We start from the raw sequence: 14,359 nt of genomic DNA, 5'->3' as shown, positions 1-14,359 counted from the left end.
TAAGCATAGTGCATTTCCAGCCTTTTCTGACTCACTTTTCTTTGAAAGGTGTCTCGGTGTATCCAGCAGAGCCGGGGCCGCTCAGCCAGAGGTGATTTGAGATCCTGGCTCCAAGGTGAACTTGCCGCTCCCTGTATCTTTCCATCACTCCTTTGTCCTCTGCCCCTGATGTGTCTGACAAACAAGCCCCATGATGTGGCGTGGATCAAAGCTGCCCGAGCTGGCCGGTGGCTCAGACGGAACGCGGACTTTGGCCTCTGGACAGGGGCTTCTCCCTTCACACGGAGCCACCCGGGCACGACCTGCACCGGGGAGGAGGCTTCATCCCCACGTGAGGCAGGAATTTGTTACCGTGGGAACCACCCCTCGCTGGAGGAAGCTGCAGGTTTTGGGGATGTGCCCGACGGGCGCTGGGAAATCGCCTCCGTGCTCCCTCCCAACAGAGGTTGGGCCGGGTGATCTTCCAAGGTCCCTTCCAACCTGGGCTATTCTGTGCCAGTCGCTGCTACCTGGTTATCGTATTAATTCATGTTGATCAGATGCTTAACAGCAATTCTGATATCTAGTTAGCGTTAATAGGCTGGATTAGAGGTTTTATTCTTGGAAACTGCTAAACACTTGATTTAAAAACAAGTGCTGTTAGTAGAGTCACTTAAGTACGTAACAAGGAAATTCACCCCAGGGTTCCAAGTGTAAAAACAAGCTGCAGTGTTCAAGGTCAAGAACATCTGTCTGGTTCCTTTCTCCTTAGTTTTTCTGTTCAGTCCTGAGCTGTCTCGAGCTCGTGTCCCACACAAAGCAACACGTTTATCTCCAGCCGTGCTGCTCCTGGAGCTGGTACCGGGTTTATCTTATCCACGCTGCGGCAGTGACATTTCCCCGTGTTCAGCTGAGCAGGGCTGGGCTGTCTGGAAGACAAGGATGCTCAATCACTTCAGGAATTTGGGGGTTAATGCAGTTTTTATAGCTGAACACTTTATTCTTTTGGGGCTCTTCATACTAATTAAAAAGCACGTGAGACTAAGCTCAGCCTTAGGGCTGTTCCTATTGCTCTTGTGTTTCTGAGGGTGGCAGAAACAGGAGTAACACTATTTGTCCAGTGCTGCCCGTTGTGCCAAAAATATCCTGTGCTTAAATTAACTCTGCGCTTCAGTGCGTTGGTATTTCTAAGCAGATTAAGCAAGGGGAGAACAAGGAACTGGCTGCTGCAATTGCGAGAGCTGGCAAGGACGGCGAGAGGCGGGTTTCATTCCCAACCTGTGCTTGTGTCCCGCTTACTCAGCCTCCAGGAGCACCCGTGGCAGTGGCTGCGTAGCCCACATGAGAGCACAGGTGAACCATTTTGTTGGCAGCTTCACTGAGTGCCTGTTTCTCAATGCGCTTCAGCCCGGTCGAGGGTGAGCAGCTCATGAGGTCTCTGCCCCTGTTTCACAGCCAGCTGAACTCCCACTGAACCGGCTGCCAGACGACAGCAAACAGCGCGGCACCGGCACCGCGGCGCTGGCAGCAGCCGGGCTAGGCCCAAGCACCCTGTGCTGCGCCACCCGCTGTCCTGCGGCTCCTTGAGCGCTTCCCCGGACCCTCGAGCTGATCCCCAGCCCCTGGAGTGGTTCCCCAGCTCCTCGAGCTGATCCCCAGCCCCTGGAGTGGTTTCCCAGCTCCTCGAGCCGTTCTCTGCCCCCTGTGCTCCCCAAGGCCGCAGGGCAGGGAGCCAGCCCCTCTGGACACAGGGCATTCGAGCGCCCAGCCGGTGGGTATTTCAGAATCTGAACAAGGAGCCTGAAAATTTCTCAGTCATCTTAATTGGTTTCTGTTCTCCCTTTGCTAAATGCCAGGAGTAGCAATGTTTTGTGGGGATATTTTTTGGTTGTTATAAGGTGCACCTTTGCTGTGCTGGGCTTGCATACGTGGAAACAATTGGTTCAGTTTCAGTTTGTTTTTTCCTTCAGTTTCTTGCACAATGAACTGCTTCCACCGGGCACGGGTATGGAACAGAGACAGAAACTGCTGACACTGTTAGTAACCCAGGACACACAACAACTTTGACGTCTCGTCACAAAATACGAGTCTTACGTAGGCAAAGACGTTGAGTAACGAGGCCTTGGAGAGGGTGCTGCTGCCAGAGTCGCGAAGCTGCCGCTTCTAACCTGGAAATCTGCACAGATGCCGCCAGGACCTCCTGCTGCCGCCTCCTGTTTCCCTGCCTCTTCCATACCAGCGCCTGGTGGCAACAGCAGAATTGGGAACTCGGATGCACATAAAGAAAGGACTTCATGGGAAAAAACAAGTGAGAAATTGGAAGTTCGGCTGTTTGATGTGCCACGATTCACTGACCCGTTTCCTTCGCTTCATAAGACCCAGGAAGGTGAAATAAGGAGGGGTTTGATTCCTCTTCCCAGGGATGGAAGACAAACAGGGCAGAGGAAAGAGTACGAGAAGAACCCCAGGAAGGAACAGATTTTCCAACAGTGGCTGCAGACAACGTGCTGGGAAAGGTTTTTATTTAATCCTGGTGAAGTTTGGGCTAAGGGGCAATCATCTGACAACATGGCATTATCTTAACCTAAGTAACTTGCCTTCCACGCTGGCACTTCTGCCTCCATGTGAAGCAATCACAGAAAATGGCAGCTTATTACACCCAGGTTTGTATTTGCGATTTAGCTAAAATCTTGTTCGCTGCTTTATGCAGTACTTTCCTACTTGAAGTAGCTTAAAACATTGTGTGCTCCCAAACCTGCACACACTTAACATGGATGAGTTGATATTCTCTTTATGTTACTCTGCAGTCTCAAAAATCCTGTACCTGACAGATGTGACGTACACGGGACAGATGTGACGTACACGGGACAGATGTGATGTACACGGGACAGATGTGGGAGCCAGAGGCACAAAACCTCAGGGATGAGGAGAAGGAGGAGGAGTCCAGCACATCCACATACAGACCGGGAACCTTCGACGTCCACTTTGTCCATCTGTCCCAGGGTCTGTAAATTGAGAGGGTTATAGAGAAGATGAGGTGACAGGCAGCTCTTCAACATCCTTTTCTCTAGGATGTTGCAATCTCATTTCACAATGGAAAATAAAAATTAATTGCAAACTGTCCATCCACATCAATGGGAACTGTGGCATCTTTTAAGAGACGAATGGTGTGTTACTTCAGGGATTAGTTGTCCAGAGATTATCATCTTTAATGACACATCAGGATCCTTGGAAGAAGTCTATTATTTATCACGCACAACACGCTTTCTACATCCCCAAACCCACCTGCAAAGTATTACATCTGCTTTTGAAATACTGTGTGTGTGGAAAGGAAAGTTAAGTAAGTTCCTCGTGATTCTTTCGTGTACCAAGAATGAGAGGCAGAATCAAAGCGTGATTCTTTGCTCCAAACAAGGTGAAGAGAACACGCCCAGCTGACAAAGCCGCACACACCGGGAATGTCACCAACGTGAAGTAACGTTACGGCTTTTATCTTTACCAGAACGCTTTGGGCCAGGCACCCTTTGGATGACAAATACAGCGTGGGGTTCTGGTAATGCGTTGGGTAGGCTTTAAAAAAAGGACCAGTTGGCACATCTGGTGCGCTGGGCAGACAAAGTACAAGTGGAAGGAGAGTAAATCATTAGCTCGACAGACAGGCCTTGAACCAGATCGCTCCGGCAGATGCTAACTTGGTAATTCCCTCTCGCTCCGAAACGAACTTTGTTCCTGTAATGACTGACAGGTGATGCAACGATAAGAGAATGAAGTCTATAAAAATCCAGCTGAAGCTTGGGAAGTTCTATTTGGGGCTTTTCCTCCCTCTGCCCAAAACTGGTCCTGCGGTGAAGCCACAGCTCCTCTGCCAAGATGCACTGGTGGAAAGCGACGCTGGTCGTGTTGCTCTGCACGCTGCTGCTCAGCCAGGTAAACAGAGATGAACTATTTGAAGTGGGAATGCAAACGGTCAGGCAGTTATAAAAACTGTTACGGTTTGCATTAATAACCGGCAGGAGCTAGAGGTGACAGTACGGCTCTTATAGAGGTTCAGCACCATAAACACGCAGAGTAACTGCCTAGTGAATACTGAGTTACTCTGAGGCATAACTCAGCCAGCAATTGTGCCGTCTCTCCCAGGAAGATTAAAAAAATGTAGCTAATTTTCATACTTCTCACTTCTTTGGGGTTAGGATACAAGCAATTATACTTTAACAGAGCACGCTACAATGAAAAGGAGGGAGATTTAAAGTTCTTCACATAATACGATGGACCTCAGCACCGGAATGACCAAGCGGCTGTGATCACCACAGCTCTGATGGTGGCCCCGGGTGGCTCTGACGGTGGCCCCAGGTGGCTGTGACGGTGGCCCCACGCGGTTCATCTGTTGCAGGCGCAGGCGGCCGCGGTGCCGGCCCGGGCAGCACGGGAGCGGCGCATGACACCGTTCTGGAGAGGAGTCTCGCTCAGGCCCGTCGGAGCCTCGTGCAGGGATAACAGCGAATGCATCACCATGCTCTGCAGGTAAACCCTGGTCGGTGCTCAGGCTCAGCGACACCCAACAGTGGGTTGTGAAGGGGAAGCTCCAGCTTAATCTCACCCAAATGAGATAGGGATTTAATTCCATGCATAAAAAAAGATACCAGGGACAGGGATGGGGCAATCGCTTCAGACCTCTTTTGCAAGCAACGCAAACATAGCAGAGTCCACGTGCCCAGGATTACATTGCAACCCCAAATAACCTGTCTTTTCAAAAAAGAACACGACATTCCAGACGGCTTTCCAATAATCAGACACCTTTAAAATAGCCCTTCTTAAAACCAACACTATTTACTTTAAAGCATATGTCAATTAAAAGCAGTATCGTACCCTAAATTAATCACTTCACAGTGATTCCTTAAGCTCATGGTTTAAGAGGCCGCTTAAATATCAAAAGCAAATTGTCCAACTGTACGTAGTTAAATTGATTAGTTATATTTACTCCTCAGTGACTGAAAGGTGATTTGTATGGTACCTACTGCACATGTACCAGAAAGCAAACAGAGACAAGGTAGGATTAGCTGTTCTGGTAGACGTGGTAGTTGGGCTGCTGTTTTGCACACATTCAAAACGCATCGTTTGGTTCTACTGATCAACATGGGAGCTGTAACAGCAGCTGCAGGAAGATACAGACAGAAAGGCATTCCTGGTGTAACTTCTATAGCACAGCCTGACCCTATAGCACAGGGTAAGGTGTGTTTTGGAGTTGTTGTGCAAAGCAAAGAACAGAAAATCAATGGAGACAACAGGAACCGCTGCGGGACGGGAGGGGGTGTCTCTGGGGACGAGCCTGACCTGCCCCGCGGCGCTGCCTCAACCCGCTTTGTGTTCCAGGAAAAACCGCTGCTTCCTTCGAACCGCCGCCGAGTGACCTGGCAGGATGAGAACACCCATCGCTGTTACTGTGAACGACCCTCCCCTCCACTTGTGAAATATTTATTGACCGTTCAAAGCTAGAACAGCAAATCGAGCAATAAATACATTTAACAGCTGTCACATGAACTGCTAAAAGGACCTCAAAGAGCTGGAGAGCATTCCGTCCCCGCGGCTGCACCTCGGCGGCACATGCCTCAGGACGGCGCTCCGGCCAAGCTCAATAAAAGGACTCTGCATCCCACGTTTGGTTTGGGTTTTGTGTTTATTTTTTGTTGGTTTTGTTGTTGTTGTTGTAATATTTAATTACTTTTTTTAAGGTGTGAATTAAACGTTCAAACTCAGCAAACCAGCGTGGTTTTCCTTGTGTCCCGTGCGGGGTGCGTGGCGAGCGCACAGCAGGCGTCTGCACTTACTTCAAGCTGGACTTCAGACGTTCATCCTTGGACCCGATGCAGGGGAATCGCTCCGGTCCCATCGCGGCCCCGCCAGCCGAGCTCTGACCAGCGCCAGGTAAAGGGCTGTTGGAGAGAGGGAGCAAACAAACCGATAATGCTGATAGCACTTGCAACACCCCGAATGCAGCCAGTGGTAGCTGCAACAAAAAGTATTCATTTTAATTACTTCTAAACAAATTTACTTCAATGTCCTAGACTGACCTGAGCCACGGGAGCGTCTACTATTTTAAAACGTTGATCAAAATCCATTTGCACGTTCACTTGGAGGGCACAGAGGAACAAAGGCGCTGTGGGTTGGACAAATCTCAAATCTGGGACACGGACACTGTTTGACACTGTTTGACACTGTTTGACACTGTTTGACACTGTTTGACACTGTTTGACACTGTTTGACACTGTTTGACACTGTTTGACACTGTTTGACACTGTTTGACACTGTTTGACACTGTTTGACACCGTCTGACACCGTCTGACACCGTCTGACACTGTTTGCCTTGGTCATCCACACCAGGACCGAAAAACCTGCTTGAAGCTGCATAAACGCCCACGCGACAGACACAGGCACAGGGGGGTGAACTTTAATACAGAAAATCTATTTGATATTTATTAAACTTAGTTTCTCCAGTTACAGTTTCGCATTGTACAAAGCATTTTAATGACACAGTAGTTAAAAAGATCTTTACAAATTGAAATGTGATACCCTTTTCTCCAAATATTTTAATTGCCATAAATTTGTTTAAAAATACACATTAAACGCATGTTTCAGACACTAAACTTTCTATAATCTCAATACCACAAAATACATAGAATATACTATACAGATGTGGAAAAAAATCTAGTTAGTATATAATACTTTGCTCACCATTAACAGCTTTATTACGTGAAATGCACATACTGACTTAGAAATCCTAATTTTGAGCCCCAAAGTACCCTTTGAAATTTCAAATGTATTGCAACAAATAAAATCACAGGGGGTTTTGTGGTTTTTTAGGTTTTGGTTGAAGACAGATGCCTAAATATTTTGATAGAAACAAAATGTAACACACGGACTCGTCATGTACAAAGCATAAAACAGAGACATCCCATTAGTTACTAACAGTACCTTCTGTTTGACGAACAAGGGCTTCGTTTACAAGTGACAGGTTTAAAGTTACCTCCCCCCCAAAAGAAAAACCCTTCTGCACCAAATAATAATTTCAAATAAGATAAAGGATTTTTAATAAATATATAAGCACTTTATCCTCCATATACAAAATTTCTTAAAACAATTTAAAAGGGGGACCAGATACAAATGTCAGGAACTGTGCTTGCAAGAGTCGCGCCTGGGCCGGGAGGGTTGGGGATGTTGTGCACAACCACGGGTGTGAGCACAAACCATGGGTGTGAGCACAACCACGGGTGTGAGCACAAACCATGGGTGTGTGCACAACCACAGGTGTGAGCACAAACCATGGGTGTGTGCACAACCACGGGTGTGAGCACAAACCACGAGTGTGAGCACAAACCAGGGTGTGAGCACAAACCAGGGTGCGAGCACAACCACAGGTGTGAGCACAGCCACGGGTGTGAGCACAAACTAGTGTGAGTGCACAAACCAGGGTGTGAGCACAACCACCGGTGTGAGCACAAACCACGGGTGTGAGCACAAACCAGGGTGTGTGCACAACCACGGGCATGTGCACAACCCACGGGGCTGAGCACAACCACATCGGCTGTCGGGATGGGTATAAAAACGAGGACGGGGACGGCTGCGTCCCAACCAGTCACCCCAGGAACCGACACGCTGCCGCTGAGCGCCCTCTGAAATGAAAAGAGGTGAAGCGTTTACACAAGATACCGCAGGCGAGCTCCAAGCGTGACCCAGCATCTCCACCCGCTCCGCAGGGCGCATCGAGTGAAACTCGGCACAACAGCAGGATGGGGGCACGGACCACACCGCGAGCTGGACACCACGGAGCGGCCGAGCGGAGCCCACGGCACCCCTGGTCACAAATGGAAAGTCACGGAGCTGGAGGCGCATCACGATTCCCTGATCGCTCGAGTTCACGGAACCTCCCTACCCCGGGAAACGCGTCTCCGGGCCGGGTCTGGCTGCGTGTGAGCTGGCTGGCGGAAGCTCTGGCTCCCCGTTGTGCGGCCGGGGCACGGGATGCACCGCGTTCCTCGGACACACAGCGCTTTCTGTGACACCCGTTCACCAGGCGGAGTCATTTAAACCCTGACCAAAGTGTTTGTCAGAAATCTAAGAATTTGGAAGTTGTTTACTCCCCAATGGGCAATTCAAACTCGACTTGCTCAGGCCCTCTTGTATCTGCCTTAGTACAAACACCGCAGTGACAGCAAACACCTGTCAGGCAAATGCAATATTAAATACAGCAAAGGTAGTCTCTCTCTTTCCAGTAGTTTGCCATTTTGGCAAGCTACATAATTATCTGCCTACGGCTTTATTTTACTTGCCCCAGGCAAGAGCTACATTATTTCCATAAAGTACTGACTCTCTGTATGTTGGGGCCATTCATAAATACATTTCGGGGCATTTTTTTGTTATCACAGCAATCAAGCCTCAGCAATCTAAAGGAATATACATTGCACTCCTGTATAATATGCAAGATTCGTCACCAATAAGATGGTGATTCAGCACTCAATAAATAATATATCAATATAGTCAGTTGCACCATTATCTAAAAACAAGTATAACATATACTTTGGACAGACGGAGTTCATAGATATATACATATATATTAAAAGACACATACAATACAAATTGCATACTGCCATCAAAAGCCAAGCAGAGCCATCCGTACGCTCTGCTTTATGGCTGAGAGTTTCAAATCAAAAGAAAAGTCTCGGGCTGTTTTACTCTGGTCTCCTGAAGGTTGGTTTATAATTACAAACGGTTGTACCTTATCACCCAGGACCTGCAATGTGCCAGCAAATTCACAGCGTATCGATCTCTGAGCAAGCCTAGTCTGATTCAGCCGTTTTTAAGATTCGCCAACTGGGACCGCATTCAGCGAGGGAATTAAAATCACAGCGTTGATATGTATTTAATACACAATTGTCTAGGGAATCCTGGAGGAAGCAGGAGCCGGGGGCTCCCTCCTCGTTGGTCACCAGCACATTGGAACCGAAGTGACACGATTTCCAGGGCTGCGGTGCCGGGTGCGAGGACACATCCAGCCCTTCACCCGCACCGTGGCACAGCGATTCCAGCCCATTACGCAGCTGTGGTTTTGGTTTGGTTTTTGCTCTTTTTTAATCGACGAGATCTGACAAAAGTACATCACTTTTCTCTTGGAAACAACGGTAGATCCCAAACTAAGATGCGCTCGAGGAACTGCGAAGTTTAAATGTACCTGTCTGAAACAGCCCCAGAGGCGTAAGGCGTTTCCTTGACTGACAAGCCCACCGCGCATCTCCGGACAGACGGACAGACAGAGCTGGGCCAGCACCGAGAGGATCTGTGACTGCAGAGGGAACCGCTCCGCGGGGACCCCGACAGCTCGGGGCCACTTTCACACCAGGTACAAAGTTTTCCGGTCGTTTGAAGACAAATTGTATAAGATGCACTGATCTAGGGATAAGCGATACATTTTTAAGAGACCGATTTAGCGTGACACCAAAAGGTATTTGTGGGACTCTAGTTAAGGAAAAAAAATTCCCAGAGATGAGAGCATTCCTGCCAAGAGGAATGGTAACTGTGCACGACGGAGCAAGCCAAGACCGGCCCTGGGGCCAGTGCAGCACTACACAAACCTAACTACGAACGCAACTTCCAAGAAGGTTTTTTCTTATATAGCGTCAAAAGTGTGCTAGGCACTTTAGAGTATTAAAGGAAATAATAGTCGACAGTGTCCCGTTAGCCAGGATGCGGAGCTGGAGGGTACAGAGTTCTGTCTCAAACAGCAAACACCAACAGAAACGCGAGCTCGCACAGTGATTCAATGGAAAGGACGCTCCGACAGACCCGCGGGTCAATTCTGCTCTCCCGGGAGGAGGCGCAGGTCTGTCAACCATGGACAAATTCGGACGTAGCAAAGCTTTTCTGGAAGTACAAAACACGCTGGAACGCAAAGGAAGCTCTACGAATATGCAGCTACCTTGTAGTAGGTTACTAATTTGCAAAACTTCTAAACTCTTAAAGCCCATAGGACATACTGCAGTACTAAGTAGCGTAGAATTCTATTCCTTCTCTCGAGGTTGCCGTGATTTTGGCACTTAACTACAACTACACAAAAATTTAGTGCAATAATTTTCCTGAACATGCACGTTCGTATCTGGTACAGAAGAAAGAGTTAAATGGGAGAGAAAACAAAGCAGCATTCCACAATCTCACTCCAGAGGATTCCGAGTCTGACTCTTGGAAAGGAGACCACCGCGAGGAGGAGGCAGTTTGCGGGACAGGCGCCGGGACTCGTACAAAGGAAATGGAATTTTACCAAAGTACTGCAGAAGACCACTGCATACAGTATACCTGGTCCTGCTGTAAAACATCTTGTAAACAGTTCAGAAAATCTTCATCTAAAAGTAAGGCATAAGGCACAGCAGACGTGGTAGGGGCACTCGGCAATACCGACGGCAGAAGCGGTTCAGACCTCTGACTCGCACAAGCACCTCGCGTGGAAAGGTACTTTGGTTTGCACGGTGTGGGAGCAGCCACCTGCGGCTCCACCAAACATCCCTGTTGCACCCGGTCGCTCCCTCACAAGTGAATATTACGCTCCGTAAAACACGAACAGGACCCTTCATGGGGTAAATCCAAGTGTTCGATTCATTCTGCATCGAACCGTCGCCCGTAGTGTCCGACACCCACCAGCCCCTCGGGGGAAACACCGACCGCGGCTTCTGCTCCGGATTCCTGCCTTCTCAGTCAATGGAAATGATGCAGATGACGGTTCTGGTAGGAATTTCACTACTGTTGGTTTTTTAACCGATTTGCTAAGTGTCACAAAATGACAAGCAAGGAAACGAGATGTATTTTAAATGAAGAGATACAAAAAAGCCCAAGATTGTCGGTTTCAGAAGCCTTTCCTGTACGCGTCGCACCCGGCAGACCGAACGTCGTTCCTACACCATTACTTCGATATTACATTAAATGCAAATTACTGTAATGTTTTGTGATTCTAGTGTTAATCGAAGTTTTGAAACTGCCTTGAAAACAATCCAAGTCAGATCCAGCTAAATACTTTTCCATATAAATTTCTTTATAATTCATTTAAATGAAACATCTTAATACGTAGAAGAATATCTGGAACTTTTCTATTTTGTACAAATTCTGCAATAATAAATCTGTAGTTGTCATTTATTAGTCGACTCATAGGCATTAGGCATGGAAAGTATGGTGTCCCTACGGTTAGAACCTACCAACCCTACTTCCTTTTACAGGCTCTACCACAAGACATTACAGAGTAACAAAGCTCACAAGGTACTTCAATAAAGTGTCTATGTTTAATTTTCGCTAAGTACTCAAAAGGATAAATTTAGGGAAGAAATAGCTAAAAACCGCCCCAAACTGGGCTTTTCAAAATTAAAATTAAAATAATTAAAATAAATAGGATTTAAGCTGACTATTTCTGTATTATGACTGGAATTCCAATGGTCTATCCATGATAGATCAGCAAAACCACACCTTTAAGTGTAGCAAATTTTAAAATATTTAAATAACTTAAAAACGGGAATACTGAAGAAGTCCATTGAGCAGACGCTTAGGGGTTAAAACACAAACCACGGATGAGGGCGGGAGACGTGGCCGCGTTCCTTGCTCGTAGTGTCCCGGACGATGTGTTATGGCAGTCTTCCTTATTGACACGACACAGTGTTGTGGAGATCGATCAGAGGCAGCGAGAGAAACGTGTTCCGTTTGCCGTTCCTTCAGTTCCAACCATCACTTGGCATCCAGGCGCAACCAGTGCAGCCCCTGACGGGTGTAACGCACCAGGTCTGTCATGATGCTCGAATTAAAAATCAGAGGGCCCATCACTTTATCCAGTTCAGCAAAGAACTCTAAAACAACAGAAACACCAGTTAACCTGCACGTACTCCTTCACGTGGGCTGCTGCGCGGGAATAGCACACCCTACCCCCATCCCTTCAGCATGAACCTTCTGGATTGAGACAGAAGAAAAGAAAGAGGCTCAATGATGGAAGAATAAAGGTAAAATGTCCTTTCTAATCAACTTCTCTACTCTTTTGCAGAAGACTGGTTGATACGGATAATTAGAGTATGGTTAAACTGTGGGAAAACTTGGCTGGAATCAAAGGTTTAACTTCCCATCTCACTTCCGCAGAAGACCTGGTTGAGCACCCTGTGCACCACAAACCTCAACTCCAACACTCAAAGCCCGTGAGCATTTCAGCACAGTCGGTACCTCTGACGTGATCACCCACCTGCGCCAGCTCTTACCTTTCTGTTCTTTAGACAGCTGCTCGGCTTGGTCCCAAATTTCAGTGGCATAGAGGAAGTTGGAGGTGACCTGGACGTAGCTGGCTGCCATCTGATGGATCCTCTGCGGGATCGTCACCGAGGACCCGCTCCCTGAAGGGTTGGCTGCCCCGGAAGAGTAATTTCCTGAATTCCCTGGAGACAGCTTTGGCGAGACTGGAGACGGCATACCCACGGGCTTGCTGCGCCGCAAAGAGAAACACCACATTGGAAAATGCATCTACATATAGATATACAGATGTACTTTAGGCATGTGATGCTGTAAGACGCCCTCAGAGAGCTCTCTCCCCCCATCTCGGGTGTGAGATGCTAAAGCTCTCCCACGTTACAGATCAAGAAGTCAGGATTTGCCCTAAAACAAAACACAACTGCTGAGGATCCTCCAACTCTTATGTTTTAGCTTCACAGACAAAACCTAATTACCAAACCTCATCGTCTCTTAATTCAGTAGTCTTAAATTCATTGTTTAAATTATCCAAACCTTGAGGAACAATAATGAAAACATTACAAGTGCATGGGAACTACAGTGTCATGATTTGCACTTTCAGATAACACGATGCAAATCTACACTGCACCCCTCAACTTCACAGGGGTCACCTCCCAAAGGCCCCTTGGGAGGTCTTACAGAAAGAATTGAATTGCTACACCATGAAATAGACAACCCGAAGGTACTTGTAAGCACCTGGGCGTGCAGCATTAGCAAAGCTATCGTTTGAATGGAGAAAGCACTACATAAACCACCAAAAGTCACTAAGTGACCTGTGTGTTAGTGACATGAGGACCCTTTTTCCTGCTGCCACGCTCTGCAGAGCAGCAGCCTTCAAACCTCAGATCCAAAACTGACACAGAGAAGCACAGCGAATCTGCACCCTTAGAACGATCACCCCAACATCTCAGAGCACAGAGCTGCACTGAGCACAGGTGAGGTACCGAACAGCCACAAGAAACACAGGTAACAACTTTTACTACTCACCTTCCCATACCAGGTGATGGTGCTTGAGAATTATTATAGGAATTCTGTTTAGGGAAGAAGAAATTTGTCACCTGATTTATGTTTATACTTTAACTAGTCATGCATTATCTGGTTATTGAATTGGTTATCTTTGAACAAATTAAGTTCTGTAGTTTTTTGTTTAAGCAATAACCAAATTTCTGAATAATATCAAAGTAAACTCAAATTTGGGAAAACACCCTTTTTTACCGATGACTAAGACATAAATGAAGGGATTATTTCAGCAACACATAGGGTATGTTCCAAGTTCACATGCAGCAGTCTGAAAGCTGGATTGAGGAATTTTAAGTGATGTAGAGCTTTAAGTTGATCAGGTTTTAATATTCAAAGAAAATACAGATGCAATTACCTTCAGATGTTCGGTCAGCGTTTTAGAATATTTTAATGCACTTTCCTTTTTCAGTTTGAAAAGCCGTAGGTACAGCAGAGATTGGCACCGGAGACTGAGCAAAGACAGAACAACACAGCATTTACAGTCACAGCCCGGTTCATCACAACTCCGTGAAGTCACAAACCCAGCAGCTGTGGTCCCAAAGCTTCCTCTGCCGACTCAGACAATCCAACTCTCAAGTTGTAACTCAACCAAAAAAACCCATAACCATCTTTAAATGCTCAGCGAAGTAAGAACAGCTCTGTGTGTCTTAAGGTGAAACTGTATTTTTTTGTGATTTTGCTGATATAATTAGCTCTGAGCTTAGGAGACAAGACTAAGTAACTCCTACACAAGGGTTTCATTATTCTTCGCTTGTGTCAGGACATTCTGAGCCCAACCCGTTCTGCCACGGCCACCCCTTCCATTTCCACCAACACGCACTGGTTCTGGTTCTGTGCACCTCCTGCAGTCCTTTTGTTAACTGAGGGGCCAGTGCCCATTCTCCACAGCCAGTTCAAATCTAGACACAGCACTGGGTGAGAGCACAGGAAGGACCCCCATCCTTTCTGTTCCTCCTCAGCATTTCAAAGACTTGGCCCTATTGTCACCGACACTCTGCCCCAACATCGGTAATCAGTACGGCATTAAGCTTCATGTACAGCCAAGTGAAAAACTCACAGATTTGGT

General features: G+C 47.2%; 2 protein-coding genes across 2 annotated transcripts in view; one reads left to right on the top strand and one right to left on the bottom strand.

Moving 5' to 3' along the window:
- Positions 1-32: 32 nt before the first annotated feature.
- LEAP2 (liver enriched antimicrobial peptide 2) lies at positions 33-5,632 on the top strand. The gene is made up of 3 exons (XM_071814603.1): positions 33-3,906; positions 4,370-4,500; positions 5,350-5,632. Exons 1-3 carry the CDS (start codon positions 3,850-3,852, stop codon positions 5,384-5,386), a joined length of 225 nt encoding a protein of 74 aa, XP_071670704.1. The 5' UTR covers positions 33-3,849; the 3' UTR covers positions 5,387-5,632.
- Positions 5,633-6,418: 786 nt separating this feature from the next.
- AFF4 (ALF transcription elongation factor 4) overlaps positions 6,419-14,359 on the bottom strand; it is a 44,411-nt gene continuing 36,470 nt past the window's right edge. The window contains exons 19-22 of the mRNA XM_065848756.2: positions 13,649-13,742; positions 13,261-13,304; positions 12,249-12,469; positions 6,419-11,849 (exon numbers count right to left, since the gene is read on the bottom strand). Coding sequence (XP_065704828.1) covers positions 11,731-11,849; positions 12,249-12,469; positions 13,261-13,304; positions 13,649-13,742 — 478 coding nt within the window. The 3' untranslated portion in view covers positions 6,419-11,730. The remainder of the gene's footprint in view (positions 11,850-12,248; positions 12,470-13,260; positions 13,305-13,648; positions 13,743-14,359) is intronic.

The sequence above is a fragment of the Patagioenas fasciata genome, chromosome 14 (assembly GCF_037038585.1).
Source record: "Patagioenas fasciata isolate bPatFas1 chromosome 14, bPatFas1.hap1, whole genome shotgun sequence".
In the NCBI taxonomy this organism is placed as follows: Eukaryota; Metazoa; Chordata; class Aves; order Columbiformes; family Columbidae; genus Patagioenas; species Patagioenas fasciata.
Note: the sequence above shows the minus strand (reverse complement) of the source record. Positions and strands in the feature narration are given on the sequence as shown.

Excerpts from the sequence above, each read along its gene's own strand:
- LEAP2 (XM_071814603.1), top strand. The coding sequence starts at position 3,850 with ATGCACTGGTGGAAAGCGACGCTGGTCGTGTTGCTCTGCACGCTGCTG. Across the intron at positions 3,907-4,369 it reads GCACGCTGCTGCTCAGCCAG|GCGCAGGCGGCCGCGGTGCC; the intron begins GTAAACAGAGAT and ends CATCTGTTGCAG. Across the intron at positions 4,501-5,349 it reads TGCATCACCATGCTCTGCAG|GAAAAACCGCTGCTTCCTTC; the intron begins GTAAACCCTGGT and ends TTTGTGTTCCAG.